Source organism: Thamnophis elegans, chromosome 1 (genome assembly GCF_009769535.1).
Source record: "Thamnophis elegans isolate rThaEle1 chromosome 1, rThaEle1.pri, whole genome shotgun sequence".
In the NCBI taxonomy this organism is placed as follows: domain Eukaryota; kingdom Metazoa; phylum Chordata; class Lepidosauria; order Squamata; family Colubridae; genus Thamnophis; species Thamnophis elegans.
Window position 1 is genome coordinate 141,575,806 of NC_045541.1, and position 12,553 is coordinate 141,588,358.

At 35.1% G+C, this 12,553-nt stretch overlaps 1 protein-coding gene across 1 annotated transcript in view; it reads left to right on the forward strand.

The window, feature by feature from the left end:
* UNC79 (unc-79 homolog, NALCN channel complex subunit) overlaps positions 1–12,553 on the forward strand; it is a 132,418-nt gene that overhangs the window by 19,419 nt on the left and 100,446 nt on the right. Inside the window, 5 exon segments of the mRNA XM_032230213.1 lie at positions 4,543–4,635; positions 5,588–5,643; positions 7,545–7,674; positions 8,661–8,725; positions 11,422–11,510. Coding sequence (XP_032086104.1) covers positions 4,543–4,635; positions 5,588–5,643; positions 7,545–7,674; positions 8,661–8,725; positions 11,422–11,510 — 433 coding nt within the window.

Here is a 12,553-nt window from a genome sequence, read left to right on the forward strand (position 1 = left end):
TTTCAAAGAAAAACACCTGAAATAATTGGCTTGTGAGCTTCTAGATGGCTGGGAAGATGGTTTGCCTCAAATTTGTCTACTCTTGAGCTATATAATTTTCTACTCCCCCTTTATTCTCCCTGCATTATTGTCACTTGGATAAAGAAATGTTAATCTTTTGTTATATGAAGTTCCATATTTACTATACTATACTATACTATACTATACTATACTATACTATACTATACTATACTATACTATACTACACTACACTACACTACACTACACTACACTACACTACACTACACTACACTACACTACACTACACTACACTACATACACAGACATATCTATCTATCTATAGGAATAAGCAGACTTTAAAATTGGGTGGGAATATTAAGAATGAAGTTGAGAAAGAGAAAGGCATAGAATTTGTATTGCTAGTATGATGGGCAGATAGTCTATTTTCCTGAGAAGGATCTTTTGTTTAAAACAGGGGTTCCCAACCAGGGTGCTTGCTCCCCCACTAGGTGCAGGATGGAATTTCTGGGGGTACAACAAAGATAGTTTGCATCCCTTGCGAGATGGAATTTCAGACAAAGAGTACCTTGTATCTTTAGTGAATCGCAAGTAACAATTTCTTTTATAGGGAGTTCAAACATTAATCAAATATTTCCTAGGGATGTGGGGTATAGAAAAGATTGGGAACCACTGCTAAATGTTTGAGGATAGAAATTCTTACTAAAGTCTGTTCAGTTCCACTCTGGTTTAGAGAAAGAAATGTAAGAAGAAAAATCTCAGGTTTGAAGTTGCCTTTTTCATCTTTGTAGCAACCTCAGTCACTGTGGCTTAAACATGTATTTTTTAACTGTCTCTATTTTCTAAAAAGTACAGAATTGATTCAAAAATGAATATTTGTTTAAATGCTGACATTTATTTTTGGCTACTTCCATCTATTGGTGGACATAGCATTGTCCAGTTCAGGTGCAGAAGTAGCACACCATTGTTAGAATGTACATTTTAAAAAGTTGAAAATATTTTCAGAAATCAGCTTTCCTGTGATATGATATATGTGTAGATTGTGGTATCTAAAAGCTGAAATGGGTCTTTGACATTTTAAAGAATTAACTGGAACATTTGTGAGTACTTTTCTCCAATTAGTTTTCTTTTATTTTTATGGTATGGATTCTTCATTGGTTTAATCGAAGAGTCACGTGTGTACCTTTCTCCTAGTTAAGCAAGAAAATTCTCCAGATTTTAAAGTATTTCAAGCATTTTAGAGTTCCAGTTTGAGCTACAGGATATATGTGTAGTAGGTAGAACTGTGTTCCTGTATCAAAGAAGTACTTTTAGCACCATGGTCTTATCCTGGGAGAGAGATGGGTGGTTCCAAAATTAATTAATTAAAGGAATGGACATATAAAGAGGGGGAAATAGCAAAAACCAGCCAGACAACTTTACCAACATAGCTGAATGGCTAGAGATTAATGTTCTGTGGGGAAGGAGCACAGAGCAAAGTAGCTTGCAAAGTCTACTGAATACTACTATATTTTTTAAAAAATTCACTTCTGTCAGCTTCTGTCATGCTTGTCAAGTTGAAAAAAGGACATCTCTATAAACATTTCATTTTGGGAGTAACAATATGCTCTGACAAAATATTCAAAATAAGACCCAAACTTCTTGCAGGTTTTGGCAACAAGATTTAAATTGTGTGACATATTTTATAGCCAGACTCAATTGTGGCTGATCTTGAGGTGAGCAAAACGGACTTTGCTGGGCACTTGAATATGAGATAACAACAAAGTACCAGATCTATTGGATAGTTGAGGAAATCATGTTGAAAGAAAACATTCTTAAAAAAACACTACACACTATTTAAAAAAAATGTAAGTGGACATCCAGGTTATCAGAAATCAAGCATAATTTTAAAATATTGTATCTTTATTGAACATAGGAGAGACAGGGAAAATGAATTTAAAGTACAAGTAGTCCTTGATTTACAACAGTTAATTAAGTGACCATTCAAAGTTACAATAGCGTTGAAAAAAGTGACTTATGACCATTTTTCATATTTATGACCATTGCCGCATCCCCATGGTCATTCTGATGCTTGGAAGTAGTTCATATTTTGATGGTCTTGGAGTGTCTTGGGATTGTATAATCACTTTTTGGGACTTTCTAACAAGGAAAATCAATGGAAACGCTAGATTCACTTAACAATGTTACTAACTGCAATGATTCACTTAACAACTGTGGCACAAAATGTTGTAAAATGGGGCAAAACTCACTTAACAAATGTCTCCCTTAGCAACAGAAACTTTGGATTCAATTGTGATTGTAAGTTGAGGATTATTTGTATGTATGCTTCTGTGCCTGGAGGCATCTACCATAGTAAACCGAGTGCACTATGTGGAAGAACTCTTCAGAGAGACATGAAAAGAAATAAGAATCTTGAACATTCCTCTAGCAAAGACTATGTTTAAGGGAAGAGCTATTTTCTTTGCAATCCATGAAACAATTCTACTATTCCCCAGAGTAAAAGCAGAATTAGAAGAGATGCTTCTATTGGGGCAATTGAAACAATCATTAAACCAACAAACTGACAACCATATTCACTCACCAAGAAAAGTGATTTTCATTGCTTGATTAAGATGGAGTGAGCCCAGATGCAAAGAAAGTGAAAACAAATTTTTGAAAGAACTGTAATTCCACTGCTGTCATTCTTCAATGACAAGTGGGATATTACAATGCTAGCAACTATAGAATTGGTAGAGCATTTCTTTAAGATCGTAAAGGTAAGCTGAAACCAGTAGCCTATTCTTCCAAAATATTCATGGATCCAGAAAAAATGCCTGATTTTAGGAAGACATAATTGCAAAAGGATAGTTGTTTGAACAGTTCCCATATGTGTGTATCTGTGTGCACAGACAGACAGACAGACAGACAGATTTGGAGAGGGTACCACCGAGAGATCAGAAGTCTTTTCTTCCAGCAAATTCTTACTGCATAGTGATTTTTTTTAAAACACAGGAAGATCCTTTTCTAGCTCTATTATGTTATAATACAAATCCCATTCGTGAAATCAAGTATACATGAGGAGAACTAACTATAGATCAACAGTGTCCACCCCTAATTCCATCCTTGGAAGCAAACTGGCACACTCCTGTGCTTGATTTCAAGGAAATCCATGCAATGGATACAAAGAGAAGAATTAGCACTAGCCATTCATTCTTGAGCTGGCAGAAAACTATACCAACATAAAATCTATTGTCCCTAACTGCAGTTTTTAGCCTGCCCATTTCAGGTTGCTGCCATCACCTGATTTCCCTCCAAGCTGACAAACCTAATAAACTTGATACAATTTCAGTCTTCCCTTAAAACTAAAAGAGGACAGTTGGTATAAATAAGAACAACTTATGGTAGGGCTGTCACTCATGGGATGAAGGTAAAATCATGAGGACACAACAGAAAAAAGGCTGCCAAGATATGTCTTTGATGTGGTTAGGCACAAATAAGAAAATGCCAATACTATTGACCCAAGAGAGTCTTCTTCAAGCCTGCAGGGCAGTCCAAGATTATTCTCAAACTCCTACCAAATAATAGCTCATTCAAGAAGTTACTATTCTCATACCTGGCTGGGTAGAACAATGTCAACATTTGCCATTGATATGCCTTTTGCATGTTTTCTGAACCTCATTCTCAACGATGTCCAGACTTTTGTTGCTTGGTGATGTTAAATGACTGATAGGCCATGATCTGACTTCTACAATAAGTCACAATCAACTATGTGGCTTAGATATATCAGAATGTGTAGCAGATCAAATTCCTAATTTTTGTTCTACATAAGCTGCCTTAGATTAAATAGAATTAATTATAGTTATAGTAACTTCTACATATAGTACCTGCAGTGACCAAGCTTTCATTCTTGCCTGTTTTTCCTTATTCCCCAATTAACCCATGCTTGTTCAGCAATTTTGAAAGGCCTTCTGTATGCTACAATAAAATGGGAAAAATCAGATACATAAATAAAGGAGACCATTTGAATAATAGAGGAACAACAGAGAAAGATATTACAGGTAGTCCTTGACTTACAATCACAATTGAGCCCAAAATTTCTATTGTTAAGCGAGACATTAGTTAAAATAATTTTGCCCTATTTTACAACTTTTCTTGCCACAGTTGTTAAGGGAATCACTGCAGTTGATAAGTTAGTAACCTGGTTGTTAAGTGAATCAGGCTTCCCCATTGACTTTGCTTGTCAAAAGGTTGCAAAAGATGATCACATGACCTTGGGACAATGCAATGGTCATAAGTATGAACCAGTTGCCAAGCATCTGAATTTTGATCACATGGTCATGGGGTTGCTACAAACTCTGTAATTGTGAAAAATTGTCATGTCACTTTTTTCATTGCCGTTTGAATGGTTACTAAATGAACTGTTGTAAATTGAGCACTACCTGTATAGGATGAGGTATTAATTCCATATTTGAATGAGCCACTTATGATATTAATGAGACACTTTATATTGCTAACTACTAATATTTTTTCTTCTTCTCTTTGAAGTGGGCTCTTCAAGGAGAGAAGGGGTACCGGCTCATGTTAATCTTTCTGCATCTTCAATGCTAATGATTGCAATGCAGTATACGACCAATCCTGGTATGTATTGGCTGCCATGACTGTTTCTTGGAAGAGCAGAACTATTTGAGAGTGCTTTTAATCCCTGCCTGCTTATTTTTAAAAGGAATTGAAAATGCCTCTTTTAATATATCTAAGCCTAGTACCTGAAATAGCTATTGTGGTGCTAATTAATTTCACAATGATGCAAAGGTACATTTAAAGATCTGGAAACAGGACCATAAGCTCTATTTTAACACCAGGAAATGGGGCAGGTTTTTTAAGATCACAATTTATGTAGTGATAATTGCTAACAACTCTGAAGTTCATATTAAATTTAGATTAAAAGGTGTTGATTGCTTCATATTTCACATTTGGTAAAGTTCGTAATGTTAAGGCTTGCTTGGAAACGGATAAATTTTGCCTCCTTCTGTTTAATAAATTGATTACAGGTAGAGAGAGACAGAAGAATGGGTACATTAGTGATAATAAGCGGTTTATATGGGTGTCTATTCAGTTATTATCTATGGTGGGCTTTTAAAGAAAAAAAAATAACTGAGCCTAATGTTTAATTAATGAAATTTTCCACTATTATATGGATATGCTGTTGAAAAATGGATCAATTGATCTCTGTGTATTAAGTAGCTGATTATGTCCCTCCTGATAAAAAAGAAGGCAATGTCATTACACAATGGTTAGCAACAAAGCATTCATTCTGTAGCAAGGTCTGTTATGGTAAAATAAGGCTTGGTTATTTTGGAAATGGCCTGATTTATTTGTTCTCCGTTTATTATCATGGATGCACTAAAATCTTTTTTTTTGGGGGGGAGGGGATTCAGGTTGCTAGCTTTTATTCTAATTAGATAGTGATTATCCAGTTTGACTTTTGAAATCTCTCAAGTTATTTGATTTGCCAGAAAGTTAGTAATTAAACAATAAATACAGTATTTTGTCATTTAATGAGATTTGCTTCTGTTTGTCTCTTCTTTCCCAGTGTATCACTGTCAGTTACTGGAATGTCTTATGAAACACAAACAGGAAGTATGGAAAGTAAGTTTGGGACCAGATGGCTTTTATGGAAACAGTACTATATGGTGATTAATAATAAGTTAGTAACTTTGAATTACTAAATCATTTTGAAAATGCACTTCTAATTCCTTTCCTGAAGTTACAGAATACAAATCCATTGTAGAATGGCATAAACTTATGCATGTGTTTATATTTTATATTATTATTTTATATTATTATTTTATATTATTATTTTATATTATTTTATATTATTTTATGTTATTTTATGTTATTTTATGTTATTTTATGTTATGTTATGTTATGTTATGATATGTTGTTATGTTATGTTATGATATGTTGTTATGTTATGTTGTTATGTTGTTATCTTGTTATGTTATGTTATGTTATATTTTATATTTTATGTTTTATGATGTTTTATGTTTTACGTTTTATGTTTTATGTTTTATGTTTTATATTATTATTTTATATTTATATTATTATTTTATATTTTATATTATTATTTTATATTTTATATTATTTTGTCAAACATGTAAAAGATAACAGGTATAAGTATAAACATAAATATGAACACAGTAAATGGGTACCAATAAATGGAGATAGTAAAACAGGGACGGAAGGCACGCTGGTGCACTTATGCACACTTACAGACTTCTTAGGAATGAGGTGAGGGTGACATTAGACAGTCTTAGGTTAAAATTATGGGGGTTTGGGGATGTAACAACAGAGTCAGGTAGTGCATTCCAGGCATTGACCTCTCTGTTGCTGAAGTCGTATTTATCTGTTTTAAGTTTTCTACTGAAATTCTAGGTAAATATAAAAAGCAATATGGAGAATAAACATTGATTCAGTCTTTTAGAAGAACCATGTATGCTATGAGCAAGCTTCTCTTCCATCTGCTGCCCCTTCACCCACCATTGTCTCTGAGCTTTTCCCTATGGTTTTTTCTGACCATTTGAACCCACTTGTTCTCACAGTATTAGTGGATCACAGATGCTCCATCAATTTATCACGAGCTCTATTGTTGTCATATGAATCTGCAGAAAACTTAGCTCTTAACGAATTTCTTGGCAATCCATTCCACCATTAATGGGAACTCTTGTCCTGCCTTATGTGTCCTTTGCCTTAGCATTAATTGGGCAACATTTTCCCCCCCAGCCAACCCATATTCTTGGAACTTAATAGAAATGTTGAGTCCTTTAGCCTGGCTTTTTGATGGATCATCTCTTTCCTATTTGTTCAGTTTTTCAGGTTCCATATGTTTCTCCTACTTTGGGGAATGTTGCTTGTGGCCCAGAAAGAGTTGTACCCCTCTGAATTAGAATAATAGCAAGCACTACTATGTTAGCAGAAAATGTTTGGGGAAAACCCGATATGGATTTTTACATGTAAACTTTGTGAGCAAACTTCTGGAACTGTAAATAAATTCATGGACTGATTTTGGAGGCACCTTGCTCCTTAAATCTAAGTTTCTATTCCCCTGTTGCTGGGGTGTATGAGCATGAAAATAGTAACAATAGATTCAAAAGCAGAAGTAGTCAGTGAATGGATTTCTAGAGGTAGATCAGAGTAGAGTTTTGGTAATATCAGTGGTAATTAATTTTATTTAAATCTTTGGGGCATGGAGTATTCTCAGGAAAGAGACAACATTGCAGTTGAGTACATGACTATTTAAAGAAATAAGTACTATATACTGACCAGTATGTAGAGTACTGTACAGGATTTCAATGCTGTGCATGTCTACTCAACTCATATGTGCCACTGAGTTCAGAGAGGCTTATTCCTTAGTCTAACTGCCTCCAAGTCTTGGGAAGGGTCATTGAATTGCTAATTGCTTTCATTTTTCTATTACTTGTGTCTCACTGCACCTGTAAAGGCTGCCATTGCCTGAATTTCAATGTATTGCACCTTCTGACTTCCTCTAGGATTTGCTATATGTAATAGCATATGGTCCATCTCAAGTAAAGCCACCTGCAGTCCAAATGCTTTTCCACTACTGGCCCAACTTAAAACCTCCTGGGGCAATAAGTGAATATCGAGGACTACAGTATACAGGTAACTGAGATCATCAAACTATGCATTAATGCTAATACCATATATCAGAAGAAATTATCAATAACGTCACTGAGATATAGTTGGGTTTTTTTTTAAGCATTGACTCATCTGTATAAAATGTTCATCACCCTGTAATGAGCTCTGGATTAGAATTTTTGAAATTAGAAAATGGGGAATGGGACAATGTTCTATCTTCCTAATTCAGAAAGCAATTATAGTTGTTTGCAAACTAGAAAAACAGTTAAATGCTGTCAAAAAGTAGGGTGTAAGTTCTTCTTACACCCTACACCCTTACACCCTACACCCTTATGTTAAACCATACAATGTTTAACATAATGTTGCATGAGAAAAAGATTGAACTGATAATTGATTTCAGTCTGTTAGTGCATATAGTAGTTCTGCATTTTAAAGCTAGAATTTTTTTTCTAGCTTTAAAATGTAGAACTATGTACTAACAGACTGAGTTGTTGCTTGATGTTCTGATGATAGATTTACCATGAATTTTTATTTTTACTCTGACTACTTTAATTGTGGGATGAATTCTGTATCCATTGGATTGCAGAAGTAATTAATATGGATGTGTGAACCAGGCCTTAAAAATACTTTATACTGTGATTTTGGAAAGGTATGCAGAATGATAGACAATACTTCACATTTAACATTTAAGAAAATGTTTTATAGATATGTATGTCCAACTCCAATAATTTAATCTCTGGATTCTCAGAATTTTTTTTCGTTATAAGCAGACTGGCATACTTTAAATGGCATTATTGGATGGTGAACCTTAATTGATAATTCAATACAATATTTTATTATGCTTCACTATATTTGGGCTACCATCCCATGGTTAAATATTTGAGGCATGAAACAGAGACATTATCAGCTGAAAGTCCTTCAGATGATATTGATGGTTTCATATAATGCTGAATTTTACTTGTATTTTAGTAAACCTGTGGAAATTTATTTATGATGGCTTTATTTTTCAGCATGGAATCCCATTCATTGTCAGCACATTGAATGCCATAATGCAATTAACAAGCCAGCTGTGAAGGTAATGAACACTTCTGTATCCTGTTAAAACATGCCCTGTGAGTAACCATTTCAGCCTTATCCCAGCTGTTCATGGCATAGTAAGGTAAATAAAAACAGAATGGAAGGTCATTTAAACTATGATATTGCCAAATATAACCATGGTAATACCAATATAAAATTCCTGATAAATCCCTCTTTTCTATAAAGAGATTGTGAAAATGATTCTTTAGTCCAAGTCCATTTGTTGTTTCTAAAAATTCTACAAATAGTTCTGCTAGATCACACAACTTTAGTGATCACAATTGGAATTAATAACCTTGTAGTATACTTCTGCACTAAGTAGTATTATTTTCCCTCACAAAGACACTTATTTCTCGCTCCAGTGTCCTTTGCTTTCATACAAATAAGAAACAGAAGTCTTATGAGAATGCAGAAAAGCATGACCAAAGAAAGAAAGTTCTGAACTACTTTTGCTGGAAAGGTTCCCATTTTCAAAAGAGGAAAAAAATAGATCCAGGAAACTATAGACCTATCAGCCTGACCTCAATACCAGGAAAGATTCTGGAAAAGATAATCAAGCAACGAATTAGCAAACGCCTAGAAGTAAACAAAGTAATAGATTTGAGATTTGAGAAGTTTATTTATATGCCGCCCTTTTCCCTGGGGGGACTCAGGGCGGCTTACAACTCGAAAAGGGGGGGGAAACAAACATTTAACACGTAGGACAGTACGTCATTAAAAAACACAACATTCATAGCCAAAAACCAACATGGGTTTCTCAAAAACAGATCATGCCAGATTCATTCTTTCACAAAGTGACAAAATTAGTGGACCAGAGGAATGCTGTCGATATAATTTACTTGGACTTCAGTAAGGCATTTGATAAGGTAGACCATAACCTACTACTAGATAAAGAAGAAGAATGTGGGTTGGACAGCATCACCACCAGATGGATTCGTAACTGGCTGACCAACCGCATTCGACGTGTAGTCCTCAATGGAACTGCATCTCCATGGAGGGAAGTATTCAGTGGAGTACCCCAAGGCTCTGTTTTAGGCCCAGTACTCTTCAACATATTCATCAATGATTTGGATGAGGGAATAAATTGAGAACTCATCAAATTTGCTGATGACACCAAGCTGGCAGGAATAGCCAACACTCCAGAAGACAGGCTTAAGATACAGAAGGACAAACTTGAACATTGGGCACTATCTAATAAAATGAAATTCAATGGTGAAAATAGTAAGTTTCTACATTTAGGCAAGAAAAATGAAATGCACAGGTACAGTATAGTTGGTACCTTCCTCAATAGTAGTAACTATGAGAGGGATCTTGGAGGCCTACTGGACAACCATTTAAATATGAGCTAGCAATGTGCATCAGCTGCCAAAAAAGCCAACACAGTTCTAGGCTATATAAACAGAGGGATAGAATCAAGATCATGTGAAGTGTTAATATCACTTTATAATGCCTTGGTAAGGTCATACTTTCAATACTGCATTCAGTTTTGGTCACCACGATGTAGAAAAGATTCTAGAAAGAGTGCAGAGAAGAGCAACAAAGATGATTAAGGAACTGGAGACTAAAACATATGAAGAACGGTTGCAGGAACTGTGTAGGTCTAGTTTAATGAAAAGAAGGACATACCCAGTTCCTGCAACCGTTCTTCATATGTTTTAGCCTCCAGTCCCCTAATCACCTTTGTTGCTCTTCTCTGCACTCTTTCTAGAGTCTCAACATCTTTTTTACATTGTTGCGACCAAAACTGAATAAATCCAACACTTTATTTTGAATAGAGTAATGGCTATAATTTATTCAAAATTGCACTGGTTATGAAAAGTAAATCCATATTCTCTCTACTACAGTTGTGTTTTGTGGTCTTTAGTATCTGAATGCTTGTGATGCTGATGACAAGAGTTATATGCCTGATGCTTATGAACTGATATTTTAACTTTTGAGCCAAATTTCAATGCAAAGATAAAAATAAGATTTTATAATAATCAGAGTAGATTTACTCTATACAAAGTTTTATAGACTGAATCCTTATGGTAAATGTTGTTCCCACTTGTAATCCTAATATGTTAATGCTAAATATTTTGTGAATAGAAGAATAATTCAACCCATAGATTCTAGTTTGAATAACACACCACTATAAAGAGATGAATTTCATATATCACATTTAACTATGATTTTATTAATTATGTTTTATTGACCCAGAAGTGGCTGGGAATACAGACATTAAATGAAACTGTGAACCATCCTTTACAAAGGCACATGAAATGTGTTAAATGGACTACATTATAGCATGTTGACATAACGTGATATGCAACTCAGACTAGGAAGCAAAGTCATATTCTCTTTTGATAGTTTAACTAACAGTCTGCTCTTTTCCCCCTCCAGACTAGTATATTAGTTTGCTTGCTGAATCTCAAAATGTGCCAGACTACCTTATTACAAATTATGACATTATTTCTTAATATCTTCTTTACTGAATCAGTGCTGCAAAATATATCAAACAAACATTCAAAAAAAATAATATAACCCATTTGTGCCATCATCTGTCATCACAAGTATTCCTTTCTTCATATTCAAGCACTAGGGTAAAAAGGAAATCCAGGACCTATAATGTTAATTTTTTTCATTCAAAATATACCTGTCCTGGGAGGGTGCTTTTGGGGAATGAGACACTAATTCCATTCTTCCTGTGTATTTCAGATGTGCGTAGACCCTTCTTTATCAGTGGCTTTGGGTGATAAACCACCTCCTCTCTACCTTTGTGAAGAATGCAGCCAAAGGATTGCAGGGTGGGTAAATCAAGAGATGTAACACAGAGAGAGAGGGGGGGGGGGGGGAGAGGGAGAAAGAGAGAAAGAGAGAGAGGGGGGAGAGGGAGAGAGAGAGGGGGGGGAGAGAGAATGAGAGAGAACAAGAACTGGAGATAAACTTAAGAGACATTTTTTAAAAAAACCTGTGTTAAACTTTTTAGTTTAATTTAGTTAAACTTAAATCAGTTGGAGCCTGATTAAGTTAAAGTGACACTGAAATAGAAAGCAAGCAGAAAAAAACAACTATTTAATTTACAGGTCTGTGCAAATACAACAGTTTGATTTTCTAAGTTGAATAAAAAAAATTACATTTGCTTTATTAAGTCACACAGGCCATTTGACACTGCAGTCTGCAGGAAATATGTTATAAATAAAAACAAAGCTGGGAGTAGTGTCCATGTCCTGACTGCAATTAAGCAAAAAGATTTAAGATTCAAAGATACAGGACGTAAAGGTATATGATAGAAGGAGTTGGGATTTTCCAAGTTTTTAAAGAAAAAATTGTCCTGCTGGATGCCTCTATATGATATGGTTGGCTAGACTATTTTTGATCTCAGTCTTTAGTAAAATCTATATACTACTACAACTCTTATGTCTAACTTTTAACTGGGTGAAACAGTGTATCACGGGCAACAATTTTTGTACCAAGATACTTCACATGGGCTAACTTTGAGAATGTGTCCAAAATCCAGGACTCAGGACTCATGTGATCCAGACCCTTGGCAAATTTGTGGTTGCTTCAGTGCTGCCATGCTGTCACATGGATCTGTAGCAGAGATGGGAATCCCATATCACCAAAGTCATATATTGTTTTTGACTTAAGTTCAAGCATCAGTTAGTTACTACTGTTTATAGCATCTCTGAAAATACATCCAACCATCATTCAGCTGGTTGTAACAGTACATGTGGATGGGCTTTATTGGTGACTAAGTGGCATTAGAGGACGGGTGGCTCAGTGGCTAAGATGCTGAGCTTGTCGATCAGATAGGTCGGCAGTTCAGCGGTTCAAATCTCTAGCACTG